This window comes from Brassica napus, chromosome A5 (assembly GCF_020379485.1).
Source record: "Brassica napus cultivar Da-Ae chromosome A5, Da-Ae, whole genome shotgun sequence".
NCBI classification, from domain to species: domain Eukaryota; kingdom Viridiplantae; phylum Streptophyta; class Magnoliopsida; order Brassicales; family Brassicaceae; genus Brassica; species Brassica napus.
The window spans coordinates 21606367-21624290 of NC_063438.1; the positions used below are offsets into that span (position 1 = coordinate 21606367).

General features: G+C 36.3%; 1 protein-coding gene across 1 annotated transcript; it reads right to left on the reverse strand.

The window, feature by feature from the left end:
* Positions 1–1036: 1036 nt before the first annotated feature.
* LOC106451909 (kinesin-like protein KIN-12D) lies at positions 1037–12945 on the reverse strand. Its single transcript, XM_013893892.2, has 37 exons — positions 12723–12945; positions 12054–12649; positions 11776–11931; positions 11623–11706; positions 11356–11475; positions 11162–11275; positions 10989–11081; positions 10759–10919; positions 10617–10691; positions 10437–10524; positions 10293–10351; positions 10132–10195; positions 9987–10052; positions 9716–9901; positions 9535–9639; positions 9220–9455; positions 9052–9121; positions 8893–8958; positions 8709–8753; positions 8538–8617; positions 8354–8432; positions 6682–8262; positions 6251–6589; positions 3905–6181; positions 3713–3820; positions 3508–3629; positions 3345–3432; positions 3179–3253; positions 2872–3105; positions 2705–2794; positions 2534–2608; positions 2396–2454; positions 2191–2302; positions 1998–2108; positions 1654–1890; positions 1413–1535; positions 1037–1324 (listed from the first exon to the last, which is right to left on the reverse strand). Exons 2-37 carry the CDS (start codon positions 12621–12623, stop codon positions 1190–1192), a joined length of 8283 nt encoding a protein of 2760 aa, XP_013749346.2. The 5' UTR covers positions 12624–12649; positions 12723–12945; the 3' UTR covers positions 1037–1189.
* Positions 12946–17924: the final 4979 nt, after the last annotated feature.

The following is a 17924-nucleotide window of genomic DNA, read 5'->3' on the forward strand; positions in this document are numbered from 1 at the left end:
TCCATCAATTTTTTAACTTCTTTAGCAGTTGCACCTGAGTGTAAGTCATCATAGTACTTTGAATCAACATTACATCCTATAAAACATATGTACTCTGTGTAAAAAAAAAAAAGCATATGTTCATGTTGAATCTGATTTTAAAGTAATAATTAATTCTAAATTTAAAATTTTTCTAAGTTTTCCCAAAATTTGTCTATCAAATGAAATATCAGTTTGATATTTAATCTCTTTACCACTGAAACAATGGAAAAATAGTTAAAAAAAATTCAAGTTTTGTTAGAGTAATAAAATTTACACTACTTTCTTTTTCCCTTTTTTTTTTATTTTCATTTGTTTTGTATTTCACCATTTTTCATTTGTTTCTTCTATTCTGAGTTGCCAATCACGCTTGTTTTGTTAACTAGTAATCTATAGTGAGTCTATTGAGTTAACACTAGTCATAACAGTCCCTAGTCACAATCTCAATCAACATTGTATTTTTTTCTTGAAGATGATTCTCCGCCATCATCTCTAGGATGTTTTCTATATAGGTTTTGTATCAATGTTTGATACTTGACTTTAGGTGACATCCTCTTACTCCGTTAGCTTTTCTATTTTATCAGCAGTTCCATCTAAATATATTAAGAGCTTGGTTATAAAATCATTGGATTTGTGCATTTTAACCAAAATTTGTGCATTTTGACAATACAATATGGTAGAATAATGAAGTATTGTCATCATATAGTGATATAATGTAAATTTGCAGAAATATAGAAATGCTCAGAGAGTTGATCAGTTATATATATTTCAAATTTATACCAACTAGGTTTGGTCTACAGTGTATACATGATGATTTTGAATTATTTTTAAGATATCTAATTCTATAAAAGATATATAAATACTGTCAAATTTTGATTCATTCAAGTTTCAAACAGAAAGATAAATATGGATTTCTCTTTTGACCATCCTTACAATCGAAGTCTTTCCCTATGTTATTCGTTTTTAAATATTGTATTATATTATATGGTATTTAATTGGTTTTGGGTACACTAATCCATGCATAAATGGTTCACCGTTATCATATCATTAGGAGGTTAATGCATTGTGTTTGGGATGAGAGAAATAATGTCTCAGTATGCTTTACAAATTACATTTTAACATTCATGAATCTTATACAGACTAGTTTTACTCATACAAACATTTCCTCCTATCACCTGTCTAAAGAAGTGAAAAAAGGGACCTGAGACATCTTTCTTGGACTCTGACTCCATGATCTTCTTCTAGGCGAAGGCATTGAAGGCATCGCCCTCTCAGGATTTCTACTTCTTCTGCTCTTTGTTTTTCCCTGCATCAAGATTTTTTAACAAACTTCTCTTATTAGTACATCTGCAAAAGGCTACAGGATTGAAGCTTCAATCGAACTAGATGTTTACCTTTAATCTAAAGTGATCCAATTCACTTTCAAGTAAACCAACTTTCGTCTTGATCTGTTCAAGTGCCTCTTCAGCAACTTCAGGGTTTATGTCTGTGATATCTTCTCCTGTTACACCTGCTGCCTGAGGAAATTTTTAAACCCACACAAAGATGATATTTAGAAGGCATTATAGGTTAACAAGTTTCAGATAACTGGAATTAGAAAACTGATTACACTGAGAAACCATGATGTTCTCTTACCTTTAAGATACTGGTGGAGAGACATAATAGCTGCTTTCCCAGCTGCATTCTTTCCTCTTCGCTTTCCTTCAGTTTGGTACTTAAATGATGCATCTTTTCAATGTTTGAATGTTGGTTCTTTCCTGTAGATGCTCGGTACCAAGCAAGCTCTTCTTTAGCACGAGAAATATTCACATCCGCTCTTCGTAACTTCAGATTGAGCTCATCAAGCTGAAGTTTCAACACATTGTTTTCTTCCTGTTGCATATGATGAGATATATAAAAGGGTAGTGAGTACAAGAAAAAAGAAAAGTGACTAAAAAATACACAGACAAGTACTGAGGGAGTTAGAGATTTCTTCTTGCCTTGATTCTAGCATGATCACGAGTTCTCCACTCGGGCTTTTGCTGGGATGAAAGCTTCTCCACTTCTCCTTCAAGTTCCATTAGTTTTCTTTTATGACTAACATTCTCCTTCTGTTGAAAAGTCAGAAGAGTTAGATACTTTCTGTGCTACTAAAACGGTATAATAGTGCGCCAATGTTTTTAATTTTCTAACCTTCAGGAATTCGTTTTCTTTCTTGAGCAGTTGCTCATGCTGTCTATGTTCCTCCAGTTCTATCTGTGCCGTAACTAAATCTGTCTGTTTTCCTTCAATCTCCTCTAGCCATCTGCATCAAGCCATTGTAAAGATAAAACATCTGGAAGGAGCCAAAAACCATCTTCCTCTCTTTAAAACTTGACAGAGTAATTCACTTGCTTACCCTTGCTTTTCCTCATTATATTCACTGAGTTGCCGCTTGAGCTGAGAGACTTCAAAATCCTATATACGGAAAGACTCAGACAACAGGTTTTTGATTATAGTATGAACAACTTATTAATCATTCTTCCAAAGAAAATACCGTTTCCCGTGAATCTGAACTATAACGTTGAAGCATCTCTGCTATCTTTGATACTTGCTGACTATCCAATAATGACTGAGAAGAGAAACAGAGAAGAAGATATAGAGATCATTGACTGAATATAGTTCAGGTACAAGACCAGAGAAGAAACAAGTAGAAACGGTTACTTACTGCACAATTCTGTTTGAGTCCGAGCATAACTCGAGTAATATCATGGGTCATGCTATCCACCTTGGCGAGTTTTGAGTTCAATAAAAAAATCTGGTAGCAACAAAGAAGAGGTAAAAATACTATATGGATGCCAAATGTATCAGTACAACACATTTTCAACTAGTTACCTCTTTCTGCTTGGTTGCAACTACAGTTTCAAGCTCTTCAACTCGTTGCCTTGCAGCAGCAAGCTCCTCATCCTTCTCAGACCTCATTTGTTGGGCAAGTCCCAACCCTATGCACCTAAAAGGAGAGCCAGAACCCCGAGGCTTCCCTGAACCTTTACTCAATGAAGAGTCCACAGCATGAGAAACATGAATTTCTGGTTTTACTTGCTCAGCCATTGCCTCCAGTTCCTTAACCTGTTTTGAATAGAACGGTCTAAGTAACGCCAGTCTTTTGAAAAAAGAGCAATCTATAAGGAACTATCTTTACCTTATGCATGTATTCTCTAGCCTGAGCCTCTGCATGCATATTTAATTCTGAGATATGCGCGCTGAGTTGAGTAATCTGTTGTAGAGTAAACATACACATTATCAACAGTAATTTTGTGACTTGACTTTAAGAATCCACCACTGTTAAAATAGCACAATAATGTTACCTCAGTCATTTGATTAGCCGTCTTTCTCTCAAGCGCTTCTATATGCTTCTGAGCTTCTTGAAGATCCATATGCTTTTCATCTAAAATTCTTTGACCACAAAAAAATAAAGAAATGAGTTGTTTTAAACATATACCAGTTTATGTTGCTTAATGTTTTTCTAACCTCTTCATTTCCTCATCAGCATTTCTAACACTTTCCATCTGCTGGCGTATGGTGTGAAGCTCTGTCTCCAGCTCTTCCCTTTGCAGACGCTGTCTTTCAGCTTCATCTTTGATAACGTTAACCTATTGAAAACACGCCTCCATCAGAAAAGTAAACACAGCGACTAAACTAAGCTGTTCAATAGTAAAAAATGAATAATCCTTACCTTATTTTCAAGTGCATCGATAGTATACTCAAGCTGCTCAACTGATCCCTCTAGTAGCTTCACTTCTTCTTCTCTCTGATCGGCATACATCTTTCTTGACTCAGCAATCTGTAAAAAGATGAGAAACAAGTTTTAGTAAGCAATGCAAAAAGGGTTGAGAAATGTACATGTTTTGTTAAGATTACCGCCTACCTCTTGAGCTTCTATGATTCTAACTTCCAATTCTTTAGCCTCAGCTTTCATTTTCCCAAGTTCTTCTGTCACATACAAAACCTCATCTTGTAGATTATCCCTCTCATCGATGGTCTCATCTAATTTGCTCTGGGTAGACTCAACTTTATCATTCAGTTGTCTGAGAGCATTTCTTAGATTAAAGAGCTCCATCTCCATGCTCTCAGATACCTTTTTTGTCTGGATCAGCTCCTCCTCTAGAGAGCTTTTCTCTGCCAAGAGATCTTCAGCTTCTGCTCTAATTTCTTTATTTTCTGCTGCCAGCTGCTCTCGGCACTGCATTGCCTTTTCAGTATCCTTTTCAAGGTTGCAGATAATTTCTTTGCTCCCTTGCAGCTGAACTTCAAGCATTTGGGCGAAAGAAACAGCCTCTTCTAGTTCAGAGGTTCTAGAAGCTAGTGTCTTTTCCAAAGCTTCAACATGAACCATGATTTCCTTTGTTTCATCTTCCTTGTCCCTGGAACTGGAAGCAGATTCTTGTAATAGGCTGAGGTCAAAAGACAACCCCTTCAGAACATCATCTTTTCGCAAAAGCTCATCCTGGAGATTCAGATTTTCAGACAGCAAGTCTTCTACATCAGTCTGCAAAGATTGAACAGCATCTGCGAATTCCGAAGCCTTATTGGCGTTTTCACATATCACTTCGAACATCTGATCAGAGATTACCAGACCATCCCTGGTTAGTTTCTCCAGTGTTCTGCTACCTTCAGAACATTTGGCAATGCTTAAGCTGTTGACATTTAATGCTTTAGACTGCTCTTCACCAAAATGTATAAACGTGTGCTTGAGAGAGCTGTTTTCATCCTTCAACGCGCTGACAGCATCAGCATAAACTTGTACATCCCTTTCTTTGATATCCAATTCTCCTGCAGTGATCGACTGGGAACGTTGGAGACTGTAAAGTTCAGAAGCTTTCCTCTCTAAATCTTCCTGTAGGTCAGAAACGCGAGACTCCAAGAAGAAGACCCTTTCTCCAAAACCCTTGTTTACTTCATCCATTTCGACGGTTTTTTGCACACTGTGTTTAAGATCTGACGAGAGAGCCTTGATCTTTCTTTGTGCTTCAGTCAGCTTTTGTTTCACTGAAACTGTCTCCAATTTGTTATCAACCAGACAGAGGTCTTTGAGCTCACTCTCCACCTGAGACACAAACAATTTCTCTTTAAGATCCTCAACGATGGCCTGATGATCAAGAAGCTCTCTATCCAAAACTGTGAGACAAGAAGACCATTCTTTTACTTTTAGCGCCAGAACAAGTGACTCGACATCCTTTGAGCAGAGATCCATCAGATAATGCTGAACTTCAGTGTCAAAGAAATCACTTTGCTGATTCAGATGCAGCTTTTGCTCCAACAGAGTTTCTGCAAGGTTCTCATTGCTCAAATCTATTTCTTTCATCAAAATATCAAGCTGAGACCCCATGTTGTCAGATCTTTGCAACATCAGCTCCTCCTGGTACTGTAAACCTGAAATTTTCTGCTCAAAATTGCTTAATTTTGTAGTGAGTAGATTAGTTGCTTCTTCATTTCTTGAAACTTTCTCAAAACCATTCTTTATATCAGCTAGCAGTTTACCCTTGAGCGTTGTAAACATCTCAAGCTCCCTTCTTAACCTGACATTGTTATCTCTTAATCCGGCTATGGAAGAGTTCGATTCACACAGCCCACGTTGAAGCAGACCATTTTCGGCGTTGACCCCTGTAACTGTTTCTAACAAAACCCCCATATGGCATAGATGTAGAACTGAGAGAGCACAATCCTTCATGATTATTTCTGACCAGATATCCTCGAGGAACAACCTAGCTGACTTTGTTTCTGAAACCGAAGACTTCAAGTCAGATAAATCATTGGCCATGCCAGTCAAGGCCTCAGATGATTCGTCTTGTAGTTTTCTGACAACAGTTTCCAGCTCTTCGACAAGATCTCCTACACCCATCAAACTTGACTCGAATAGCTTCTCAAGGTACTCAACCTTTTCATTTTCTTTGACATTTATGGATTCCAGCTCCTGCAGTTTGTCAACTAAGGCGTTTCTCTCTCCAACCAAGCTTCTTTCCCTTTTCTTCTGTTTCTCCAGGTCAAGTTTCATCGTTTCATTCGCTATTATGAGCTCATTGATCGTGATATCTGCTTCTTTAATAGTCCACTGAGCCTCTTCGAATTTCTGAAGAACACATAAGTTTTCTACATGTCCCTGGCCAGCCTCTAGCTTCATCTTAGCAAATTCATGCTCCAAAGTCTGTAAAATAGCTTGGGAACGTTAGAAAAAAAGAAGAGAAAAATCATAGCATCTGAGTGTGTTACTTACCTTTAGTTTATGATCTGTGGCTTCCATTATGTTCTCATATTGTTCTTTCATGCTATTCATCACAGTCTCAAGGTTGGAAAACTGTGCAGCAAGATCGTGTAAGTTGCTTAAGCTTCTTTTCTCAGACGCCTTTAGCTCTTCCTTCTCCTCCTGGAGCCTGGCCATCTCAATTTGAGTCTCTTTCAAGCTTACAAGAGCAGATTCCATTTCTTGCTTTAGCAGTATAATCACTTTACTTCTCTCACTAGACACCTGGCTGCTAACTCTCATGGACTCCACATGATTCTTGTTTGGAGTCTTCTCAATGCAAGACGAGACAACTACATTCGTCCCAACTTCCTGTATGAAAAAGAATTCGAGCAAAGGACTAAGAACAATACAATACATAATAATAAGCCATGTTCGTTAAAATATGAAAAATTGCAGCTCACCTGTCCTTCACTACAGTGGGCTGGAGACCCGAGTGAATTCTCTGCCTGAGTGTATTTCTCATGTTCTTGACACATGCTTATGCATGATCTTAGCCCAGACACGCCACCCTTGAGCTCAGAAAGCTTCTCTTTCATGGCTGAAATGCTAGTCTCCTCAATTTCCTCAAGCTTTCGTTCCATAACAGAAGCATTCTTTTCTTCGTCCAGAAGCTTTCTTCTGAATTCTTCACAGGTTGCTTCCAAATCTTGTACTTGTTTCTTCAGAGAAATAATGGTTCCAGCAAATTCCTCAAGCTGGACATCCTTTTGCTTCAACTCAAAAGTATGGGACTCGATTACCTCAGAATATCGGTTGACGATTACTAGAGAAGCTGTTGCACAGTGTGATGCTTCATAAATCCAACTTTCAGCCATCTTTATCTTCTCTAGAAGCCTTGATATGGCCTCTGTTTTCTCGCACAACTGCGACTTCAAGAGGAGATTATGTGTCTCCTTTTCCTCGTACTCTCTCTGGTGCGCTTCACTCATCACTAACGCTGCCCCTCTAAGAGACTTCAACATGGACTCTATATCACACTGCTTTTTATTGGCATCCTCTAAACAGCTTTCAAGATCTTCGATCATTGATTCCCTCTCAGAAATTGTTCTTATTAGCTCCCCAACCTGTTCAGATATCCATATCCTTTTATCTGGAAAGGAACCCGAAATTAAATCAGCCTGGTAACATGCATCTGTAAGGCCTTCATTCCCACTCAGCAGAATTTCTTCAAGCTCAGATGTGAGAAGTTCCATCTCGTTTGAAATGATCTGTAGCTCCATTTCTTTGCTTCTGAGATTTTCTTGCAACTGCTCATTATCCATGGTCATATCTCGCAAGTTATCCTGCAGCTCCTCCATCTGAGTTTCCAAAAGCTTTACTTGCTGTTCAGTCACGTTTTCTTTTGATTGGAAATCATCAACCTCCTTCTGAAGAACTTCGAGCTCGTTCTGCAAATAGACAATCACCTCAGCAGTTTCAGCTTCGGCTTGTCTTTGAACTTCGTCCGTTTCTTCATCTCCACATGCCTTAGAAGCTATATCATTCTTGAATAACATGTTCAACCTCTTAGCTTTTTCAAGAGATGCTTGCATTTTCTTGAACTTGGCATTAATTGCATTGTCCTCTGCAGGATTATCTTTGAACTCACTGCACTGTTTGGACTTCGTTACTGGGATGTCAAGCTCTTGCTTTTGTAAAAGTTCAGTATACTTCTCCTTTGTTCTCCTCAACTCTACAGCTTCTTGGATCAATGTATTGTTTTGCGACTCGAGAGCTTCAACTACAGACTTTGTCTCGCGCAGCTCACTGTTTACATTTTCTTGCTGCTTGCTTATCATAAGTAGTTGGTCCTTCAACTCTCCCATATTAAGTTTCAAGCGAACTGCTTGCGCCTCTGTATCAACACGTAGTGTTCTTTCCTCATCGAGTATAATTTTCAGTACATCCAAATCAAGTTGCAGTTTGATGATTTCTTCGACATGGTTGACCTGCTGACCAGCAAGTGTTTCGGGCCGATCAACATTTTGAGTTTCCAGCAGGGCCTGCAATTTTTTGGCAATATGAAACTGTCAAGTAACAACATCACAGATGGTTGTGCAGATTAGTAAACCATACTGTGCTTATTGTGCAGACCTTTTGTTTGCTCGCGCTATGTTCATCAGGTGTGGAAGCTCTGATATCGCTGACCATAGCCTGAAGATCATGGATTTCCCTGCAGAAGATGGGCGAGAAGACTTATCACGGATATGGTTAAAATGAGAAGTCCTTTGGCCATATGCAAGGAAACAAAAAAGAATCGTCAATCAGACTTACTAACCTACTAAGCTTTGCATTCTCTTCCAGGCAAGAACCAAGGTTAGTTCGGCATTTGTCAAGCTCGTTAGAGGTCTTTTTTAGCTGCGATGGAAAAGAATAGAAAAATTGTGATTAAATTGGTAGAACAGAAAGAAAACAGGAGAATGACTTCTGAGCAAGAAAGTGAATCAACCTCCTCTTGTAGTGAATAATTTTCTTTGCTAATGCGTAGTGCATCCTGCGCCATAGAAAAGCCAAAATACTTTTGGAATAAAATAGAAAGTACAACAAGCCTAATGACACGCAACCAATGAAGCATATTCACTCTGGATCTTAATTAAACATATGTAAAGATTCAAGATGAAAGTAGGTGTTACCTGTGGCTCTGTTACATCAACAGGATGTTTTTGCCGGTCAGCGTTTTCATCAAGAAACTGGACAAGCTGCAACATCAATAGATAGGGCTAAGTATTGCATTGCAAACGAAAAGAAGAATGATTACATACCAGGATAGATACGGTGCTAACTAGAGTTACCTGGTTTCTCAGATTCGAGACTTCTCCTTGTAGAATTTCTCTCTCACCTTCCTCATAGAACTCTTGAAATCTGCGAGTACCATAACAACAAAGCTTAAGAAAACACACACACACACACACATTTTTCTCTTTTATTTCAGGTTTGGGTACTTCCTAAACATATATCACCTTCTAAGCTGGTCCAGAAGCCTTATGTTTTCCAGGGCAAAGCGAGTCAATTCAGGATTTTTGTCAATTTTAGCTTGAAGCAACTGAATCTCTTCTGACAGCACATTCTTCTCTTCCAACAAATAAGAATCTGCAGATATATGGTTGCCAAGTAGTGATTCCAGCCTCTGTATCTTGTCTTCTCGAAACCTGAGCATCATTTTTGTGCTCCTAGTATCTTCCTCTCTTTGCCGAACCTAAAAGATAAATTGGCTTGTAGCCGATTCAGACTCTAAAACATAAGTGGGGATGGAGCAGTGTAGGTAAAGGAATTACCAAACGGTTTAAGTGCTCAATCTCAGCTTCAAGATTCTTAATTGAAGCATCAGCCACATGTTCTCTTCTCAATGAGCCAGCAAGTGTTATCTCCAAAGATTTCAACTGATATATACAGAGGTTTAGAAGAATCGCAAGGCAAAGGCATATGAATCATTAAAATTTCTGAAAGTCGGTATACCTGCTTTCTAGACATCCTTACACAGCCTCCAGTTTCATACACAAGTGAGTTACTAGCCTGTTGATGTCCTGTCTTCTGCAATTCATTCGATGGAGAATCGACTTGGAATTCTGTAATGTTGGCTGTTGCTGTTCCAAATGACAATGCCCTCGAGATGTTCTGGCGCTTGAGGAGGGAAAGCTCTTCCTGTTCCACACACACACAGCAAATTGTCTCAGCTTATTTACAGCTACAGATAAAGAGCACCTAGTGATAGTTCAAAATGTCACACCTTTAGAAGTCGGATTTGACGGCGTAATTCCAGGACATCCCCATTGAAATCTTCGTTGACCACAGCCTAAAGAATTTGAAACATAATATTTATCCAAAAGTTATTCATGATTCATTTATCAATATGGATAACAGTGCAAACTTACATTATTCTGGATTAGCTTTGCTCTCTGAGCAAATTTAAGCGTGTTTAGCGTCTCTGCTGCACAACTGCCACAGTGATAATCCATAGAAGCAATAAGTTGAAGTTCTTTACTGACAGTACGAGTTTATATAATACTAAATCACGTTAGTGTTGAAAGGATACCTGACGGAAGGACTAGCATTAGCAATGATCATCGTTTTTGAATTGCCACCCAGTGAGTCCTGTAAATGAAATATCTACAGTTATAATGCCATGAAAGGAAAGATTGCAACCTAAACGAAGAACGGCAATGAATTCAGATTTAACCTGAAGAAGAAATGTCAGCCTTGAATCACGATATGGAATATGCCTCGGTTTACCATTTGCAACATCCACAAGAACCATAATGACATGACTACAATCAAGATTTAACAAAATAGAAAGATTCAGCATAACAAGTAATTGATGAAACGATGTATGCAATGTATTTAACTGTTCCTTGGTTACCCTAGTGTGGACAATGATTTATTGATATTAGCAGCTTCTTTTAGGCGGTCACCCTCAGCGCCAGAAGTTTTTTGCCTGTTACATAATGTAGAATGTAAGAAGAGGTTTCTAATGAAATACCAAGCAAAAACCCCACAGTTACCTCTCTGATCCAGCAAGATCAACCAGGTTCAGTCTTGCAAAACGCATATTAGTTGTTGAGTCTTTTTCCCATCTGCTCTCGATCACGCATGTAAATACACTATGTGATCTGCTGCTCTCTCTGTTCATATTTGTGGCTCCAACTTTTCGATTCAAGGAACCCTATTGTACCAAAGATAATTAGAAACAATAAACATAAAACAAAAATGCATGGGAGACAACAAAACTAGCCTGTGTGATAAGCCCTAAGATGTCTTGAACACTCTCTACTTCAAACTCGGTGAGATTTTCCACATAGACACCGCTCTTAATGTCCTCTCGAAGCTAAGAAAAGTGAGAACACATTAGAAAACTAACCCTTGCATATCTGTGTACTTTCGCCACCAAAAATAATTTAAGATTACCTGCAAATTTGTTGAAGACGGTTCAAGAAGGTCTGTGATCTGTTCATTGTAAATCTCAAGAAAAGAGCATTTGCAATTGTATTTAAGACTCTCGTCTCTTCTGCTCTCTTCCTCCTGCCAACAAGAACAAAAATGTAAGATGTGATTAGCAAAGTTAATAAGACATGGATAAAGCAATTTCATAAAATTCTTACAGCTTGTATTCTTGCAAACAAAAATTCAAAAATCCGTGGCATCATTCCTCTGTTGGGACTTGGTTTAAATTCTAAATCACCGACTTCCCCGAGCATTGTATATGTCTTTCCACTTCCTGTCTACACAATCCCAACAACATATTACAAGTTAGGAAATGCAAAATAATACAAAGAAGGAAACTGTATCCACTCAGTCCTATTCTAAGAACTTAAACCTTGTAAGGATTCTCATAAGTCATCTCTGGGATGATAGAATAAAGTATTTACCTGGCCATACGCAAATATACAGCTGTTGTAGCCAGACAAGCAATTTTCCACCATGGGCAGACCAGCAACCCGGAAAAGGTTTTCCTACAAATCAAGAATGATTTCAACAAAGAAAAGGAAACCAAAATTTTCTACTTCCGACTTGAGTCTTACCTGGTCAATCGTCTCACAAGCCACATGATCGAACAAAAACCGTGTTTCTGGTTGTCCAGTCCACGCTACGCATTGAGAGCTTTCCTGCTTTAAGCACCTATTGTACCCATTTATACTCTTCTCCATGCTATTAAGTGGTCGCACACGGATAAGAATCTACAACACATTCAATAAACTCATCATCAAAAACAATCTTGTTAGAAGAAGCAACTTGGCGCAGCTAATGAACCAAGATGCATACATGGCAGTAAAGGACCCCAAAAGAAAAGAATTGGTACCTGCACATTGTGATCCATCCAGAAAGAAGGATCCTCCTTAAGGTCAAAGTGAGGAACTTCAACGGTATTAACAACACCAGAAACTTGCCTATCAGAGCTAGACAACCCTTTGTACAACGACGCATACCCACCAGCTCTCCCCGCCCCATCAAGCTTCCCTCTGTAACAAGACCCCGGAGGAGGCTTAGACACGCTCTTAGTAGGCGTATTCTGAGCCGAACCGCTCTCCGAGTTAGCTCTCCCGACAACTCTACCGGTCTTAGGAGTCGTGTTAGCCATAAAGCCACGCTTCTCCCCCCAACCAAACCGGTGCTTGTTGTTATCAGGCGTCCGTAAAGGCAATGCCGGATCTGGGTTCTTGGGTTTGGGCTTAGACGGAGTCCGATCCATCTTACTACTCCGGGACTCCTTCAACGGATCGTGGATGGTGTTTAAAGGAGCTCGTGGTAGAGAGAAGGAGGAGTCGTTGCTGGCTTGAGACAAGAAGGAAGCTTGGAGATTCTCGGGGACGTTCTCGATCTCCTCGTGCTTGCCGGAGTCTCTACGGGAAAGCTTAGCGTCCCTTAACATCGTTACTTAAGGTGATTTCACGAAACCTACAATGAGGATTGATGAAAGTTAGAGGCTTTGGAAGCAGAGATGAAGCTGAAAGATTGAAACTTTACTTGCCTGTGTTAATGAAAATTGAGCAGCTATTGATGGAGTTCTGTTATAATTTATCTCTCTCTCTCACTCACTCTCTCTCACTCACGATATGATTTTCTCTCTCTAGATTCGCATGATTTCAGCAGGAAAGGAGGAGGACGATGGAGAGAGAGATGGGTGATGTAAAAGAGGCAGATGATGAAACGGACGGCTGAGATTGCATCTTCGTGGCGGAGTTCAAATTTGAATTTTTTTGGCTAGGGCTTTCTAACGTAATAATTTAAGCTACTGAGGGTAGTTTTGTAAATAAGCAACGTATTTTTTCCCTTTTTTCAAAAATATTCAACGACTAAAGAGGGGGATGAGGGCCCATCCTAAATTCAAATATTGCGTTGTCAATTACAAATATATACTCCCCCAACGGCTTCCATATATTAAACTTCGAGATTTTTTTTTTGTCCAAAAATTAAACTTCGAGATCATGATACGCTTTAATTCAAACTGGTTTAATTTTTGGTTAGTGTTTAATTTTGATCGGTTAATAACAATTAGTCCGGGTTGACAATTGGACTTGGAACTACTATACTTTTTTAGTTTCGGCATAGAGCAGACTGCAGAGGGAGTAGAGTAGTTTCATGGAAGTTTTCGTCTGGCTTTTGTTATTGTCTTCGTAGAGATAGATAGCTATTAATGTTCATATTCAACTATACAGGACACCTTGGGTTCATGTCTGCCAGATGTAATTGTAACATTCTAACTCTTTATAGTCATGTCTCTTAAGTTCATAGCAGAGTGTACTGGGATGATAAAATTGGTGTTTCTAAACTCAATAGTTGTTGGCAAATTCATTAGCACATACAACAAGTTTATATCTCATGCAATTCTTTACTTGTCTTTTAGTTTTGAACGTTTAGTTTGCATTCTACCTTCTCTTAACCCTTTTTTTGTCTATGCATTTTCTTTTCTTGTTCCTACGACTTGGCTTTGTAGGTTCAAATCATTTTTTATCTGGTTTTCTGAATTTGCGTTGATGTAAGTACATGTTTTCACGGGGAAAGTCGGTTTACCTCAACAATTTTAGTCGTGCTAAATACGATCCGAACAAATATTCAGTACCAATTACGACATCAACTCAATTATAATTTTAAGAAACTATCTGAACTTTTTGAAAGGTGTCTAAATTATATACATTACTCTAACAAAAGTTAGTCAGCTTTTAATAAGATAAAACGACGTCGTTTTGATTTATATTTTTTTTTTAATATATGTTCATTTCAGGACTCAAACCCATGCTTTAATACTCTTTTGAAAGGGTACACTAACAACTAAACTAAACTAACTTTTTGAAATATTATTACAAATTTGAAATTATATAAACTATCATTCTTCTTCATCTTATCCAATTTAAAACTTCGGTGGTACTTTTTTTTTTATATAAATACATTAACATGTTTTTACTTATCATATCTTTAATAAACTTATATATTACTAAAATGTAAATAATAAAATATTTATAATTATATTATATTAAATATACTTAAAATTTAAAGCTATTTATAGAATTTGCTTATATAAATTATTTTAAAATTTTAAACTTAAGTGGAATTTTTTTCAAAGTTAGTATTATATATTTGTGATCTTTTGTTCAAAAATGTTATAGAGGCGTTTTACCTTTCTTTCATTGAGATATCTTGTTCATAATATTAAATGTGTTAAACGATAACTAAATTATATATAAACAATCATCAAAGTTTTAAATTGGATAAGATAAAGAAGAATATTAGTCTATATAAATTTGTAACAATATTTCAAAAAAGTTACTTTAGTTTAGTTGTTAGTGTGCTCTTTTAAAAAGGTATCACGGCATGGGTTTGAGTCCCGGAATGAACATATTTTTTAAACATATATATCAAAACGACATCATCTTATCTTCTTAACGGTTGACTAACTTGTTTTAGAGTTAATGTATATTTAAACAAGTTTTAAGAAGTTCAGATAGTTTTTTTTATTATAATTGAGTTGACGTCGTAATTGGCACTGACCATTTGTCTGGGTCGTATTTGGCACGACTGAAATTGTTGGGGTCAAAATTGACATTTTTTCCGTATATCAAAACAACATCGTTTTATCTTGTTAACGGTTGACTAACTTTTGTTAGAGTCAATGTAGATTTATGCATGTTTTAATACGTTTAGGTAGTTTTTTAATAATAATTGAGTTAATGTCGTATTTGGTATTGACGATTTGTTCGGATTGTATTTGGCGCGACTGAAATTGTTGAGGTTGAAATTGATCATTTTTCCGTTTTTCATGCAACTTATGTTTCTGTTTCTGTTCTTTCTAAGATTATTTACATCGAAGTAGTTGAATAAATTTTCTAACCGTTGAAAGCTTACAACGAGAGTGTTGAAATAAGGTAAAAAAGTATGTGGATTAATTCCAGTTGAATATATTCAACTAGTTGAATAAAATGCATGCGGGATCTACATAGAAGACTTGAACCAATCAATTTTCATAGATGTGCTTCACACTCTCAGAAAGAAAGTGAAGGTAGGAGATTCCATTTTTTTAATCAAACAAATAAAAATTACATAACTGTTGAGTTTTAATTGGTTGTTTTGATAACTTAGATTTTATTCATCCTTTTTGTTTCAAGTGACTTACTTTGTAGGAGATATTTTTAATATCAAAATTCATCATTTTAATGTTCTATAAATAGAGACTTGATTTATTTAATTTGGAAACATATAATTTTATTATAATATTAATATTATTTACTTATAAATTATTATTTATATAAATAAACACAAATTTATTAAATTAAAATTCATGACTAAACTTTAAAAATTGAAAACTGAAAATATTTATTTTTGTTAGTAAAATGGTAGAATGTTGAATTTATAAAAAAATATATTATATAACATAAAAATTAAATAAGTGTCAATGATTATGTGGAATAAAAAATATATAATATGGTGATGTGGATTGTAAAAAAGTAAAAAGGTGTGTGTTGAATAATACCGTTGCATTGTGCATAATCTAAGCGTACTTTTTGTTGGTAGAGAAATCTGAACTTCTCTTAACAGTCCCGGTACAAACATTGACACTTTAAAAGACTAATGACATCTTGAAGAGGAAAGAGGGTTTGAAGTGACAGATGGTCATTTTTGAGAGCTTGATAAGCCTCTCCAGGTTTATAATTGGCACACAGAAAGAAGATAGAGCTATAACCACAAGTAACTGTGGCAATATTCGTTCGGTGATCGGTTTACTTACGATTCGTGACAATAATGAGATGTCGGTGTTGCAGCCAGGCCTGGCTTAGAAAAATAAAGGGCCATGTGCTCTTTTTCCTCTAGACTATTGAGTAATTTTAGAGTTTAGACCTTCAATATATCAATTTAAAAAAATTTAGAACTTTAAAGTAATAAAGAAATTTTAACATACAAGGTGAACCCTGTGCATTTGCACTCCCAGCACCCCCTTAGAGTCGGCACTGGTTGCAGCTTATTATTGTTATTTTTCCACTGCAACATCTGTTAATACAGATTGTATAAATAAGTATGACTAGTCTGGAATTCCTTATCAATATGGATTTTTTTGAACAACAGCAAAAAAAAGGGTTGGAAATTACAAAATGTATTTTCTGTATGTCTGTTACAGTTGTGCTACAAAACAAAAAAAAACAAAAAAAAGATTTAGTACCGATCATTATTTAACTGGTTATATTTCAGAGAAAAAATGAAGTCTTTGGTGGTCCTGAATATTGATCACTACCTATTGTTTCTAAATTGCATATTTGCATTTGAAATGTATTGTTTGTATTTACATACTTGTATTCATATAATGATATAAGTATAATTGTTCTAATTGGTTTGAAGTAGAAGTGGAAGTATGTGCTTCCAGCCTCAATATTATAATTAAAGTTTCGGCCACAATTTTATCATATAGTTCTTCAGCTGTTTTGGTTCTGTATCCTTTCTAATTTGTAAGAGATACAAAGTTCGAAGACTCATTTTCCACTATTACTTGCTTGTTTTCTTTTACTTTTTTAAAAAATTTAATAGGCCCAAAAAAAGTTTTAGCTTCTGACCCATATATTGTCAGGACCGGCACTGAGTGGAACAGAACAAAAAAACTAAAAGTACACACGATCGTCATCGGTTTCTATTTTATGATCTTCATTAGTTTAAATTTTTAAGAGCATTTTTAAATATATTAGGGGAAAAGTGGATAAGATTGTGGAATAGAAGAATAATCAGAGAGGAAGATGTGGTCGTTAAAGGTCGCCATACATTACAAGATTTTCTTACGTTTGCGTAATCCATATTACTTATTGTATATAAGAGACTTTAGAGTATTGCAATGTAAAATCCAACTCCATGTTGCATGCAAATATAAAACGCATTCCGCATGATCTCATATCCAAGTTGCTAATCAAACATTGTAAAGTCAAGGTTCTCTTCCTTATGCGTGTCTTTCATTAAAATATTTCATTTTATTTTGATTTAATTAGTTAGCTAAATAAATATGAGTTTACCTAAATTAGTATGTATAGTATGAACTTTACATTCATGTATGTGCTAATTTCTTAAGTAGCGTGTTTTGTTTGATTAAATAGCATGTTAGTCTCACAATATATTGATATATTCTTAATTCGATTTCATGAAACATACATCCAAATTTCAGTTCATCTGTCTTTTGGAAACTTTAGAACAAATTGAGTATTGTTATTTATTATACATGAATAATCTGACTCTCAGATTCACCAAAGAAACAAGTAAACAAACATAATGAAAACATTAAGTTTCCACTATATTATTGATGTAGTCATCACTTTGTAGGTATTAGTATCTGTAAATGAGATTCTCTATGCTGTCTATTGGTTACCTTTTAAATGTTTCTACTTTTCTTAGGTAATAAACATTTTAAAAATCACCAATGGTTAGAGAAAACATCACATTTTATTTTGAAATTAGATAAAGGCTGGAGGGACTTCAACGAGACAACAACTACAAAAACACGTGGCATCCCTCTCATGGGCTCTTAGAACATATGGTTAGATAATTTTGGTGCTTTGTTTAATAAGCTTGAAGTTTTTTAAGAAACATTAGTTTAGATGCTCCTTGCAAGTCCCAGCAATTTTGAGTAATAATATTTCACAGTTGTGCATCTTATGGGTTTGGTGCTACGTCCCATCGACTATTGTAATGAATTTCATTTCAG

What these genes read in the sequence shown, in the direction of transcription:
- LOC106451909 (XM_013893892.2), bottom strand. Translation starts at nt 12,623, where the DNA reads ATGTTAAGGGACGCTAAGCTTTCCCGTAGAGACTCCGGCAAGCACGAG. An exon ending in TTGAGCACTTAAACCGTTTG is followed by an intron (nt 9,456 to 9,534) that starts GTAATTCCTTTA and finishes TTTATCTTTTAG; the next exon opens with GTTCGGCAAAGAGAGGAAGA. An exon ending in GACTCAAACAGAATTGTGCA is followed by an intron (nt 2,609 to 2,704) that starts GTAAGTAACCGT and finishes TTCTCTTCTCAG; the next exon opens with TCATTATTGGATAGTCAGCA.